At 41.4% G+C, this 15,595-nt stretch overlaps 1 protein-coding gene across 1 annotated transcript; it reads left to right on the top strand.

The window, feature by feature from the left end:
• Positions 1 to 6: 6 nt before the first annotated feature.
• Positions 7 to 12,971, top strand: LOC116674240 (protein NLRC5; the record flags this gene model as incomplete). The annotated part of the gene is given in 5 exon segments (XM_032506841.1): positions 7 to 1,293; positions 1,461 to 1,572; positions 3,119 to 3,288; positions 4,676 to 4,882; positions 12,514 to 12,971. Coding segments are annotated over 5 exon segments (2,218 nt in total), but the record flags the coding sequence as incomplete, so codon positions are not given.
• Between the last annotated feature and the right edge of the window lie 2,624 nt (positions 12,972 to 15,595).

The following is a 15,595-nucleotide window of genomic DNA, read 5'->3' as shown; positions in this document are numbered from 1 at the left end:
AAAGACAGCACTCGCTCATGAAATGTTAAAACTCTGGGCACAAAGAGACAACGAGGTGCTCGATTACATGTTTTACTTTGACATGAGACAAACATCCCACATCAGGACGGACACGAGCTTGGAGGACCTCCTCTTCAGTGTGTTCAGTGAACCAGATGAAGGCAAAGAAGAGGTCTTACAGGACATTAAGCTGAACTCTGACAACGTTACACTCATCTTTGATGGAGTCACAGATCTGTCTTCATCAGTGCTGAAGAGACTTGTAGAGAAGGACCTACTACCTGATGCTAAACTCATCTTGACTTGCAGACAGGATGATGAGGAAGAGTTCGCTTCTGAGGACTTTTTCAGAGTGGAAGTAAAAGGCTTTAGTGAGCAGACTATAAAAACATACTTATATGCAATGCTCGGCAAAGAACAGAAGGTTGTGACCAACGTGGAGTTGTTAACTCTGTGCCATGTCCCAATGTATGCACTGATGGTGGCTGTCTGCTTTTCATTTGAGACACCAGAAGACTCTCCACAGCCATGCACCATTACTGAAATCTACATCAATATCGTTCGTTTTTCCCTTCAGATGAACAACCACAACATAAAAAAAAGAAATCTAAATCCTTTCATCAACAACAAGAGTAAGGAGATACTGTCTTTGGCTGAGGCTGCTTTTCATGCAACTGAAGGAAAAACTGTGAACTTGACAGAACGTCCCTGTGAGGACAGCTGTGTCCTTTGCTTTCTGAAAGCACTTTTTATCGACGTTGCCCACACTGAGACAAAAGCCACATATGCATTTCTCCATTACACAATGCAGGAGTTTTTTGCAGCTCTGTGGCTCTTAAAGAATCCAGAGAAAATCAAGGACGTTTTTCAGCAATGCCTCACAGAGGAGAAGAAACACATGAAACATCTGATCCCTTTCATGTGTGGATTGTTAAATGAGAAGAGCCCCAGTTTGATGAACTGTCTGATTCCAGCTCAGGAGCTCAAGAATACATCTAACTGGTTCTTCAAGGAATTGATGACCACGTTTTTCAACAGTGAGCTTGAGGAGGACATACTCTTCTTCTGCCAGTGTTTGTATGAGTCCCAGTGTCCTGAAGCATGCGTCCACCTTCTGGACAAACTGGGCTGCCATCTTGATCTCAGTGGAGAGACTCTCGATCCTTACCCTTGCTGCGCTGTGGCCTATGTGGTCACTCAGTCAAAGAGGAAAATCTCCCTGAACCTTGAGGACGTCACGGTGTCAGAACAAGGAATGACACGACTATTTGGATGCCTTGAAAATGTCCAATGGTATGACTAAGCCTGCTTAGGTTACAACATATCTATTTAAGTAGAATTAATTTGGTCTTTAATGTGTAAACTTCACTTATTATTATAAGTTAGTAGATGTGAAAAATGTACAGTTCCTACTCTGTTCTCTATAATGAGAATAGGTTTGTGTATTTCTTTAAATACAGGTGTGACCCTCTGCCACAGCATCTTGGGGAGATCTTTCTTCTCAGTGAAGGACAGAGGACCGATGAGCTTACTTGGGCCTTGATGGAAATCGGCTGCAACCTTCCAGTTGGGGTAATAAAAGCTGTATGAAAGGGCAGTAAAAGTCGTGCAGAAGATGACCACGAAGGTTAAGTTCTGCCTCCAACTGGGATAAGGAAGCTCCTGTCTGCCAGAGTCTGGTGAGTCTCTCTTTGAGCTTTGCCTCACATACTCCTCAGGGTATGTGGTTTTATGCAAAGCTGATTCCTTTATGTTTATGACTTTTGTTATCTTTCCATGTTGACATTTTTGAAATATTTATTTTTTTGATGCTGAATCAGCATTAAGATGGATATGTAAGGGTTAACAAATAAGATCACGCACCCTCACGCTGTTGGCTTGTCAGCTTGAATGATGATAAAATCTGCGCTTTACTTTTTCCAAAATCGTGATCCCTCAGCACCGACAGCACGCTGTCTAACAGTTCGTTTTGTATGGTTTTTGACGTACAGTACCTTTTAACAACAGTGGCTGACTTGAGGTTCTTCTCCAGTTCTGGTCTGTGCTCTGGTTTTCTAATGTTTCCTCACTTCTTCAGACAGGTGCTTGATATCTCTCACTCCGGTAATGGTCCATGCTGGATCAGTCCCCGTTACATTTTATAGAAAATAATCAGCATGACCAGATCCAGCGAGCCGGGCCTTTCTAGCATACCAGCTATTAGAGAAGCCTCGGGTCTGTGAAGCAGTTTAGCCAATTGCTCATTTAAGATACTAGTACAGTGCAGTTGAAAATGTGCCTGTTTGGAACTGGCCGATTGCTTGGCCTGTGGTATTGCTGCTTTCTTCAATTCTTCAAAACCATATTGTACCCCAAAATGACTTATAGAAGGACCCCAAAGCAACTACACAGTATAGCCTACTGCTGACTTCGACCTGACATCTCTATGGCGATAAAGGGAAGCAGGAACATAATGTGCAAGGCTTCTCTCGTAGCTGGGGCGTTAAAGCTGGCTAGCGGATGCGCAGCTCATTCATTAATTAAATAATTAATTATATATAATTTAGTAAACATAGCCAATCAGATTTAAGTATTCACCCAGATTATGGCACAATCTCCTTTAATAGACAGCAGGAATAAGGAGAGGAAAGTGAACTTAATAATTCATAATTTATTGCAACCCCCTCAAACTCCAAATTGTTTCTTTGGGGAAAAACCGGTATGTTTTAGGGAGATAAAGTTGGGAGCTAGCAGAGATCACATGGTTTTATTGATCAGGTGTAGTACAATGAGTCGGGAATCAGATTACATTCCAACAGATTTCCTACTACGGTTTAGAGAAACGTTTTTGTTCTATTTGATAAAAAAACTAAATCACATGTTTGTTTGTTTTCTTCATGATTTCAGTTTTGTGCCCAAGTTATCAAGATCTTCAGAAGAAATCCGGTTCTTTGTGAATTTGTTCTGTGCAGCAGAGAGAGAACAGAAAAGAAAAGAGAAGACTCTGGAGCTGTTGTCAGTGTGCAGATATCAAACACTCCCTCTTAGACTGAAATGGGGGGATTTCCTGCTGGACCTGTACTCTAATGATCCTGACACAGGTCTGAGTCTCCTTCCATCATTACGGTCAGTTTTCCAGTCAGCTCCTGCAGTCTGGACCATAAACCTCTCAGAGAGAAAGAGCTCCATCCTCCTGGAAGTGCTGAAACTCCAATCAGAGAAGAAACCAGTGGAGCTGACAGGCTGCTCAGATGAAGAGAGTGAAGTGAGGAGTTTCCTACAGTGTCTGCCTTATATCTCACAGCTCAGGTAAATGGTTATCTTTTTCAGGGATCAACCCATTAACGGGGCCGATATTTGACAATTTGCAGATCATTTTCAGTGTTTTGATGTAGCGATAACCAATAAATTATTAATTAAAAGGTGTGCTACTTTGGCTCCTCTACAGCTCTATAAGCAGTCTGTAACACTTGCAAACAAACTGTTAAAACTTCAGGAAGCTATTAGTGTTTTGTTTTTGTTTTTTTGACTGTGTATTATGTTTAAAATGTCAGTTTTATTAAATTAAAGAATTCCTAAAGCATTTAAACTAACTTTTGTGTTAGTAAGACCAAAGATTTGCAACGAGATGAAACTTTTTTAGAACTTCACGGGGAAAAGATGCAGCGGTCTGAACCGGCCCGTCTAAGCTCGACTCAAACCTGCTGATGGTGTCACTGTGACTGAGTCTCCAGAGGCTGGTTTAAGACCGTAAGAGACGTCTATTGTTCAAACAGCCAATAGAGAAGTCAGCTGGTCCAGTCTCCAGAGGCTGGTTTTAGGACGTAAGAGACGTCTCCTGTTCCAACAGCCGATAGAGAAGTCAGCTGCAAAATGATTCATAATCCATTTAATCTCTACGTTCCAAACAGCTGGTTGAAATGGCAGAGTTTTAGATGGAGCCTCAACAACCGCCCGAAGCACGGTAACGTTATACGGGGGAGCGAGCTAGAGAGAGACTGAAGAGCGTCCAGCGGCATTAGAACCAAGCAGTGAATCTGAGAAATAAAACGTGTTTTTGCCAATTCATCACTAGAAAGACAACTGTAGCAACCATCTCACTATCACTAACATTATCCACATTCATATTTAGACCAAACAAATTATATTTCCATCTACAATAAAACCTAGAAGTCGGAAGCTACAACAGAAGTAAAAGAGGCGTTGTTATGGAGATAAAAGATAAAAAAAGATTTTCATTTTTAGTGTAAACACATATTGGTTATCTGTTTAATTAACTATTAATAATCTATATCAATATCGTCCCTGAAAATACAGTATCTGTTGACAACAAATCTTTTTATTATTATTTCTGGTTTCACACAAAGCTGTCTCATCTAATTTGAGTGTTTCTGCATGCAGCTTCAACTTGAACAGATTTCATACTATAAATCACAGCGAAAAGTTTTATTTTTATTTAATAAAAAACTTGCATCATGTTTTTTAATCTTCATGATTTCAGTTTCGTGCCCAAGTTATCAAGATCTTCAGAAGAAATCCGGTTCTTTGTGAATCTGTTCAGTGCAGCAGAGAGAGAACAGAAAAGAAAAGAGAAGACTCTGGAGCTGTTATCAGTGTGCAGATATCAAACACTCCCTCTTACACTGAAATGGTGGGATTTCCTGCTGGACCTGTACTCAAATTGATCCTGAAACAGGTCTGAGTCTCCTTCCATCATTACGTCGGTTTTCCAGTCAGCTCCTGCAGTCTGGACCATAAACCTCTCAGAGAGAAAGAGCTCCATCCTCCTGGAAGTGCTGAAACTCCAATCAGAGAAGAAACCAGTGGAGCTGACAGGCTGCTCAGATGAAGAGAGTGAAGTGAGGAGTTTCCTACAGTGTCTGCCTTATATCTCACAGCTCAGGTAAGTCAGCCAAATACTGAATATTTAATAATAATATGTTGCTTCTGTAAGAAGAGGTTTGTCATGAACAATCTTAATAATACCGGGTTTTAAATGTTAATTGAGGCCATTTACAGAGAAATAAGTAGAAACAGAGTGAATTCAGGTCCCAATCAGTAATTATTCAGTACACAGTCTTCTGTCTTTTTTGAGAATAATGAGATGATATTAATAATATTAACAATGTTAGCTCTGAGCACAACAACAAAGTCTTGATATAAGATAAAAACGTTTTATTGCTTTTTAATGTCCATGCGTAAACAGAAAACATTAAAACATAAAAACAATTTTTTGAACAGGTAAATGAATCTCTTTAAAAAAGATTTACAGTAATTAAAAAAATGAAACAAGCTCCTTTTTATCTGAAGACTGAGTGAACTTTACTGACGGTGATGAGAGTTGTACCAACTGTTCAGAGAGCAGCACATTAAGATTTCAGACATCTATGAATCATCATTTAGAGTCACCAGAGACAGATGTAGTGAGGAACAACTGTTATTTACACGGCTGTCCTCTCAGGAGCAAAGAGAAGCATTGCATCATGGGACTTTCTGTAACTATTGAACGTGATGTGGAGTCTAGATGTTGTTGTTCCACTGTGTATATTTATATAATGTGAATCTATTTAACATTTAAAAGTCAAACACAAAGTATAATTCCATAAAGTGAACAAAACCCAGAGGAAACAAATCAGCAGAGATTTCATCCTCAGGATCAGTGTTTGTGTTGTGAGTCAGTAAAAGTCCTAAAATGATGTTCTGCTCTGATGGAAGATGTGTGTAACCCTTGTGTTGTCCTCCAGTGTCAAAATAATACTTTGTAGACACTGTTTTTAATTTGTTGTTACTTTTTATAACGATTTTGGCACTTTTCCCCATTACCACCAGTATATTCACCACTAGAACCAATGTATTAACACTACTTCAACAATAATTTTGGGAATTCATGGTTAATAAACCTCATTCATATGAAATTATCTCATCTCTGTGTTACAAAAGAAGCAGAAATTATGAATAATTTGACTGACAGTTAAGATCAGAGAAACAAAGGTAACGGATAATCACAGACATGTCAACGTTTAGTCAGGATAATGCTATAAAATGTAATAAAACACCCAAAATTCAATGAAGTAGAGATCTGATCCTTAATTTCACTTGTGAAGAGCGTTTTATGGAACCATCCACGTTATTTTGGGTAATTTGGTTGAAAGAAACCCAAATATCTGATAAAGAAACTTTATGAATGGGTTGAATTTGACCCGAGGACAACAGGAGGGTTAAAGTTAAATTAGATTAATCATTTTATACAGGACAGACATGTTCAAGATGGAGTCCATCAGTAGTGTGTTGTTGTATTTATGCAGCTGAGATCAAATCATCACAAAATGTTTCCTTTTATTATTTCAGTGTTTCTTGGTGGTCAGATCGATCTGAAGGAGTCAGGATCTTTGTGAATCTGTTCTGTGCAGCAGAGAGAGAACAGCTGACAGGAGAGAAGACTCTGGAGCTGTTATCATCAGTGTGCACATATCAAACATTCCCTTTTAGAGATGAGGAGGATGATGATGGTGATGAAGACGCCATTAATGAATATCGGAGAGATTTCCTGGGGATCTGTGCTCCGACTGAAGGCTATGAGACTGAATCAGGTACTGAGTCTCCTTCCATCTACGTCAGTTTTCAGTCAGCTCCTGCAGTTGGACCATCAACTATCAGAGATAGAAGCTCCATCCCCTGGAAGTTCTTAACCTCCAATCAGAGAAGAAACCAGGGAGCTGACAGGTGCTCAGATGAAGGAGAGTGAAGTGAGGAGTTTTCACAGTGTCTGCTTATATCTCACAGCTCAGGTAAGTCAGACAAATACTGTATATTTAATAATAATATGTTGCTTCTGTAAGAAGAGGTTTGTCATAAATCAAACAAAGTCATGATAATAAGGTAAAACTTTTATTGTTTTTTTAATGTCTCTGCAGCTTAAACAGAAACCATTAAAACATAAATATAAATTGTTTTTGAACAGCTAAAATAGATAATATGTCTTAAAAAAAGATTTACAGTAATTAATAAAATGGAACAAGCTTCCTTTTTATCTGAAGACTGAGTGAACTTTACTGACGGTGATGAAAGTTGTACCAACTGTTCAGAGAGCAGCACATTAAGATTTCAGACATCTATGAATCATCATTTAGAGTCACCAGAGACAGATGTAGTGAAGAACTGTTATTTACACGGCTGTCCTCTCATGAGCAAAGAGAAGCATTGCATCATGGGACTTTCTGTAACTATTGTACATGATATGGAGTCTAGATGTTGTTGTTCCACTGTGTATATTTATATAATGTGAATCTATTTAACATTTAAAAGTCAAACACAAAGTATAATTCCATAAAGTGAACAAAACCCAGAGGAAACAAATCAGCAGAGATTTCATCCTCAGATCAGTGTTTGTGTTGTGAGTCAGTAAAAGTCATGTACCCCTGACTGCAGACCCGCAGACCTCAATGTGGGCGGAGTTAAACATTTGACTCCGCCCCTCAACATTTAACCCCGCCCAGTCTCCAACCGCCCACTCATAGACAAATAAAGATGCATTAAATGATTAAAAAAGTAGAATATTTCAAGAATATTTGAATGTGTATTTATCATAATCAATTGTAACCTGATACTTTCTTAATGTTATCAAAATTAAAGGATCATGAGACTATAATATATATCATAATGTATATAATATGTGTATATTTATATATATACTATAAATATATATATAAATACATATATATATATATATATATAACACCAATAATTCTGAAAATAAGTTTAATAACATATATATATATATATATATAATAACAACCATAATAACAATAATAACAACAATAATTAGATTAGATACTTAATTCATCCCACAGCGGTGAAATTTCCTTGTTACAGTAGCAAAAAAGCAAAACAAACAAACAAACAAGTAAACACACAAGAAAAACAGGCAAACAGTAGACAATGAACAGAAGGTAGACTGAAAGTAAAGTGGCATCAAATAAAGGTTTTGTAAAGTGCGGTTGCCATAGTACAAGAAACAATATTGCGGTGTAAGTGACGTTAAAATTAAATTGAATATGTAATTAGAGTATACAAGCAAAAGTAGGTAACCATAATATAGATTATATTTACTTGTGACCATAAATAATATTGAAAAAGTGAGGTACTTGTAATGGAAAAATATAAATACAGATAATAAAGATATACAGAAAGTGTGTGGAGTAAAGGAAAAAAAAAATCTAAAACTATTATCAGGTAGTGCAGGGGTTGTAGAGTCTGACAGCGGCCAGGATGTAGGACCTGCGGTACTTCTCCTTCTTACACTGGGGGTCATGTAGGGGTGGGAGGTGTTGTCCATGATGGATGTCAGCTTAGCTAAACCTTCTCTCCCCCACTTTCACTATGGGGTCCAGAGGACAGTCCAGGACAGGGCTCACTCTCCTGATCAGTCTATTGAGTCTGCTCCTGTTGGTATTGAAAGGTAATTAGAAAGTCATCCTTTCCCTTTCCATCATACTGTTTTTTTAATTTAACAACAAATATTGAACAAAAAACTAGCAGACAAACAGTAAAAATGTTAATGAAATATTGATGTTCACGTCATCTTTTCCTGTTTTTGGCCATCTCCTCTTTAGATCTATGTGAGTCAGTGATATCATTCATTATACAACACATGTAATGTAATTATCATTGAGACAATTGATGTTAAAATATAAAGTGAAGCCTTAATAATTTTATAGACACTTACATCATAGGAAAGTTTGCCAGGAGAACTTTGCACCACCATCTCCCGTATTTGTTCCCCAAAACCTGGTTTAGTTCTGCTCATAACATGAGGCAGAATATTTCACATTTCATTTTAATTGTGGATGGAGATACTTGGAGAGGCGTGATTGGAGGAACGGCCCCCTGATCTAAACCAGAGTGGTTGTCTGGTTGTGGTGACCTGTGCTAGTCATGGATGTCCATCACAAACACCATGTTCGAACATAGGGATGCTCACAAGTGGACTGGTACCAGAGCACCTAGGCCAAGGTCAATGATCGATTTTATAATCGTTTCATTGATCTGGGGGCCGTATGTTTTGGACACTCGGGTGAGAGAGGGGCAGAGCGTCAACCTGATAACACATCTGGTGGTGAGTTGGGTCAGGGGGGGGGAGGACTTGGACGACCTGGACAGACCGGTAAGCCCCAACGGATAGTGCGGGTAAACTGGGAACTTCTGGAGGAGGCCCCTGTCGAAAGACTTTCAACTGCACCTCGGCGGGAGCTTTTCGGACATCCTGTGAGGCTGGGGGCATTGAACCTGGTGGACAATGTTCAAAGTTTCCATTGCTAAAGCTGCGGGGCGAGCTGTGGTCTTAGCGTTTTAGGTGCCTCAAGGGTCGGTAACCACGAACACCCTGGTGGACCGGTGGTCAGGAAGCCGTCCAAATGAAGAAGAAGGAGTCTTTCGGGATATGTTGTCTCGGAGGACTCGGAGGCAGTTGCAGGGTACCGACGGGCCCGAAGGGCTGCAGCTGCCGTGACAAGAGGCAAAGCAGCGGGTGTGTGGAGAAGTTCGGAGACGATATGAGAAGGACTTTCGTTTGCACCAAGGGCTTCCTGGAAAACCGTTGCCACATCAGGAGGGGGAAGCGGGGACTCATCCAGAGTATACAGTAAGGATGGTACGTTGTTGACTTCAACTGGGAGGGTATAGGGCGGTGGAAGGAGCACTTTAAGGAACTCCTAAATCCAGTGACACGCCCTCTTTGGTGGAGCAGAGCGGGGATGATGGGGGATTGTCGTCAATTTCCTGGTGGAAGTCGCGAGGTAGTCAAAAAACAACTCCACAGCGACAAAGCCCCAGGGATTGATGAGATCGTCCAGAAAAACGAAGGCTCTGGGTGGAGGGGCTGTCTTGGTTGACAAGCCTCTTCAACTTGCGTGGAAGTCTGGGACTGTGCCTAGGAGTGGAGACGGGTGGTGGTTCCCTCTTCAAAAAGGGGGACCAGAGGGGTGTGCCAATACAGGGGTATCACACTTCTCAGCCCTCCTGGTAAAGTCTACTCCAAGGTGCTGTAAAGGAGGGTTCGGCGATAGTAGAACTTGATTGAAGAGGAACAATGCGGATTCCGTCCTGGTCGTGGAACAACGGATCAGATCTTTACTCTTGCAAGGATCTTGGAGGGGGCCTGGGAGTATACCAAACAGTCTACAGTGTGTTTGTAGATTGGAGAAGGCGTATGACGGGTCCCCCGGGGAAATTGTGGGAGGTGCTGCGGGAATATGGGGTGAGGGGGTCCTTCTCAGGGCCATCCAATCTCTGTGACCAAAGCGAGAGCTGTGTCCGGGTTCTCGGCAGTAAGGCGGACTCGTTCAGGTGAGGGTTGGCCATCCGGCAGGGCTGCGCTTTGTCACCACCGTTTGTAATATTTATGGACAGATATCGAGGCGTAGCCGGGGCGTGGAGGGGGGTTCAGTTCGGTGGCTGGGATCTCATCGTGCTTTTTGCGGATGATGTGGTCTGATGGCGTCATCGGTCTGTGACCTTTAGGACTCATGGATCGGTTCGCAGCCGAGTGTGAGCGGCTGGGAGAGGATCAGCACCTCTAAATCTGAGGCAATGGTTCTCAGCAGGAAACCGACTGAAGAGGCTTTCTTCGGGGGGGAGTGGTCCTTACCCCAAGTGAAGGAGTTTAAGTACCTTGGGTCTTGTTCGCGAGTGAGGGAACATGGAGGTGAGATTGGTCGGAAATCGGAGCAGCCGGTGCGGTAACATTCCATTATCGCACCGTTGTGACGGAAAAAGAGAGCTGAGCCAGAAGCAAGTCTCGTTCTACGGGCAATTTTCGTTACCCTCACCTATGGTCATGAAGGCTGGGGTCATGACCGAAAGAAGCACGAGATCCAGGGTACAAGCGCCGAAATGGGTTTCCTCAGGAGGGATTTGATTGTTTTAAGTTTCACCACACTGCCAACAGTTTGAATCAACCACATAACGTCTGCCTGTAAAACAAGAATGAAGTTATTTCTACCGAGACAAGCTGTTACTATAGTATAATAATTCATGTTATAATCATGTTTAACAAAAGGAAATAAATCTCATTAACAAGCTCTTGGCCATAACAAGAGAAAACCACGAGGGGAAAAAACTTGTCAACAGTAACAGCTGATATAGAAATGCGCCTGCAGCTCTGTATCATTATAAATTGATTATTTGAAACCATATATCTCATATAACGACATAGTACAATACAGACAGATCGCCTTCACACACCCTATTGTTCCTCTGGCGGTCCTACACAATAAAACTCGCTAAAACAGAAGACCACTGGTTGAGTTGCGGGCTCATTCACTGAAGACAGATCTACACTGAAGACAGACCTACAGCTTTATCCACACGGATGTCGTGGCGCTAGCACCTGCCAGTGGTCGCTAGCCGCGCTAGTCCTGGGGGGCAAGAAACAAAGGATGTGCTAGGTGTTGTGGATCTGAGCTCCCTCATCTCCTGGTTGCAGATGATTCAGCGACCGTCCATGGCACATGACGACTGTGACATTGTCCTTCAATGAAAATATTCCACACTTTCAGATTAATGAGAGCTAGCATAGACAGTTAAAGAAGGGCGTTAGCCATCTAATCGCAACCTCAGCCTGCTAACTTGTGCAGAAACATTAAAATAGACATAACCAGCTTTTTTTAATTGGTTTTTTAAAACTAAACAACTACAAAAGTCACAAACTTACTCCCACTACTTATTGTTTGAAAAGGGCTGTCCAAAGCGTGGGTGCATACCGCTGAATTCACTCTGATATTACGATGAAATGACAGGGTCAAATGCTGGAGAATTAAACGTTTAACCCCGCCCACATTGAGGTCTGCAGTCAGGGGCTTCTCGTAAAAGTCCTAAAATGATGTTCTGCTCTGATGGAAGATGTGTGTAACCCTTGTGTTGTCCTCCTGGGTCAAAATTAATACTTTGTAGACACCGGTTTTAAGTTTTTGTTGCTTTTTTATAACGATTTTGGCACTTTTCCCCATTACCACCAGTATATTCACCACTAGAACCAATGTATTAACACTAGTTGAACAATCATTTTTGGAATTCATGGTTAATAAACCTCATTCATATGAAATTATCACATCTCTGTGTTAGAATAAAAGCAGAAATTATGAATGATTTTGAGTGACAGTTAAGATCAGAAAAACAAAGGTAATAAATCCTCACAGTTATGTCAGAGTTTAGTCAGGATAATGCTATAAAATGTTATAAAACAACCAAAATTCAATGAGTTAGAGATATTATCCTTGACTTCACTTGTGAAGAGTGTTTTATGGAACCATCCACGTTATTTTGGACAATTTGTTTGAAAGAAACCCAAATATCTGATAAAGAAACTTTATGAATGGTTTGAATTTGACCCGAGGACAACAGGAGGGTTAAAGTTAAATTAGATTAATCATTTTATACAGGACAGACATGTTCAAGATGGAGTCCATCAGCAGTGTGTTGTTGTATTTATGCAGCTGAGATCAATTCATCACAAAATGTTTCCTTTTATTATTTCAGTGTTCATCGGTGGTCAGATCGATCTGAAGGAGTCAGGTTCTTTGTGAATCTGTTCTGTGCAGCAGAGAGAGAACAGCTGACAGGAGAGAAGACTCTGGAGCTGTTATCATCCGTGTGCAGATATGAAACATTCCCTATTAGAGACCGGGGGTATGATTATTATGATGAGGATGATGACACCATTAATGAATATCAGAGTGATTTCCTGCTGGATCTGTACTCCCACCTGAAGAACTATGAGACTGAATCAGGTCTGAGTCTCCTTCCATCATTACAGTCAGTTTTCCAGTCAGCTCCTGCAGTCTGGACCATAAACCTCTCAGAGAGAAAGAGCTCCATCCTCCTGGAAGTGCTGAAACTCCAATCAGAGAAGAAACCAGTGGAGCTGACAGCCTGCTCAGATGAAGAGAGTGAAGTGAGGAGTTTCCTACAGTGTCTGCCTTATATCTCACAGCTCAGTTGGAGTCACGTGACGCGAGGGACAAGCGATGGCAGCTTGAAACTTGTGCCCCGGCTTTCTGGGTTAACATTCTTATATATCCGAAAATAAGTTCAGATATAGGTATTTTTCGCTAATTCTACGCTGAACTCAACATGTCTGAGGAAGGCAAAAGTTTGTCTTCTGGTAGTAACAGTGAACAAAGAAAACTTCGCTCGGCGCACAGACTCAGCTCAACATGTGCACAAAGGGAGGAGCAGCTAGCAAAGATGCCACAGCTAAACACGGGCGGAGCCCGACCAGCCTCAAATGGCCCAGATTCACGGGATGCTGAGTAAGATATTAGAAGAAACGGCGGATCTGAAAGAAATTCGCCGTTCTCTGAGCTCCGTGGATACAAAGCTCTCTTCCCTAATTTCTCGCATTACGGAAGTGGAGGACCGAGTGAGTAAGCTAGAAGACGAGCAAGCTAACATCAACGCAAAAGACCGGCCGGCAGCCACTAAAGAGGATATACAACTGCTGACCGACAGGCTGGCCGCAGCTGAAGACAGATCCCGACGCAACAACCTTAGATTCGTTGGAATAACCGAGGGGGCTGAAAAGAATAATGTGTCTGCATTCTTGAACGAGTTTATCTCAGAGCTCTTGGCATCCGTCAACCCCGGGTGGGATCGAGATGGACCGCGCTCACAGGATCGGGAACGTGTGGAAGCGGGGGAAAAGTCTCGTGGTCGAACAATTGTGGCACGCGCTACGATACAAAGACTGCCAAGCCATTCTGGAAGCTGCACGGGAAAAGAATCGTCTGACGTGGGACGGCAAGCAAGTTATGATTTTCCCGGATTACTCGAGGGAGACTCAAAGGAAACGGGAAGCATTCTCGCGTTGCAAGAAGGCACTCCATGAGCGCAAGATTAAATTCGGCATGCTATATCCTGCACTTCTGAAGATTTGTGTCAGTGGACACAGTCCACGAGTGTTTGATGACCCTGGAAAAGCAATGGAGTACATCGAGAGGAGCTAAGATGCATGTCTGGCACTGTGTCAGTGCGTCATGCGATCCGGGCGCGCTATGGATATGCTTTGGAAACCTCAAGACCTTGCTGCCCGCCTGCTTCGGAAAGTAACGGTATGTGAGACGGGAGGTGGGTCTATGCAGACCTGTTTAGTTCTTGGACATGGACAGATAATTTCAATGTACCGGCGCTGTACGTCACAAATCATTTTTAAGCTGAGATTTGGGTTAGTGCCAACAATTTCTGTTTTTGTATAAGAAGTTCTTAAGTTTTCCTAACCTAATATCTGAACGTAATTTTACATACAACACTTAGGGCAGTGGGCTTCCAGGCTGCCCTTGTTTCACAAGTCACGGACCTAGGAGATTTCCTGTTTGTTTTATTTTAATAATGTTCGATCTGGCTCTGTTGTTTTTTGTGCCAGACTGGCCCGTGGTCTTCTGTTTATTGATATTACTATTGTATGGTATTATTTTGTTTTTTCTTATTCCTTGTCTTGTCAAGCTATATAATTTGCGTTGCACCATGGATCTTATATTATAATCGAATGGCCACTATCCTACTGTAAAATTTATTAAGACTGCCTATGACTAGTTGTGGGAGGACATTATGTTACTCATCTGGGAATGTAAATGGACTGGGCTGTCCAAAAAGAAAAAAATACGGACATCTGAAAACTAAAAAACAAGATGTAGTATTCTTGCAGGAAACACATTGCTGTCCTCGGGAATCGGTTAAATTATGTAGGGACTGGGTAGGACACGTGTCCTTCAGTGCAGGATCATCTAAAAGTCGAGGAGTAGCTATACTGATTAGCAAAGGTATCCAGTTCACGCTCAGGAGGGAGGTCAAGATGAGGAGGGCAGAATGATTATAATTCTAGCAGAGATACAAGGACACACTGTGATTCTTGCCAATATATATGCGCCCAATGTTGATCACCCTAACTTTTTCTTAGACTTGGAAAGTAAGTTGCATGACGTTGGACAATTTCCCATAATTCTTGGAGGAGACTTCAATGTTGTCCTAGATCAACTCATTGATAGAAGTAAACCATCATTGGGCAGATTACCAGAATCTGTTTTGCTTATTAAGAGAATGTGTTCATCGATGGGTCTGGCTGATGTGTGGAGGCTGAACCACCCAACGGACAGAGATTACACTTTTTACTCAGGAGCCCACAAAGTTTATTCAAGAATAGATTTTTTTCTAATTTCTAGCTCTCTGCTGCCTGCCACACTGTCCTGTTTAATTGATAGTATTCTGTTGACAGACCATGCATTGGTCAGACTACAAATGACCCCTTATCAGGAAACAGAAAGATCCCAAATTTGGCGTTTCAACTCAGCGTTACTACAAGATATGGGTTTTAAGGAAGAGCTACGTGCCCAGATCAGGCTATACATGGAGACCAATGTCCCCACAGCTCCTTCTGCCATAGTGGCCTGGGAAGCCATGAAGGCCTTTTTAAGGGGATTTATTATTCAATATTCTTCTCATAAGAAGAAGGCCAATGCATCTAAACTTACAGATCTAGAAAGGAGAATAAAGAACACTGAAGCAAAATTAAAAAGGAATATATCTGAATCTATTTTAAAAGAATTGACCCACCTTAAATATGAAT

This window comes from Etheostoma spectabile, chromosome 24 (assembly GCF_008692095.1).
Source record: "Etheostoma spectabile isolate EspeVRDwgs_2016 chromosome 24, UIUC_Espe_1.0, whole genome shotgun sequence".
In the NCBI taxonomy this organism is placed as follows: Eukaryota; Metazoa; Chordata; class Actinopteri; order Perciformes; family Percidae; genus Etheostoma; species Etheostoma spectabile.
Note: the sequence above shows the minus strand (reverse complement) of the source record. Positions and strands in the feature narration are given on the sequence as shown.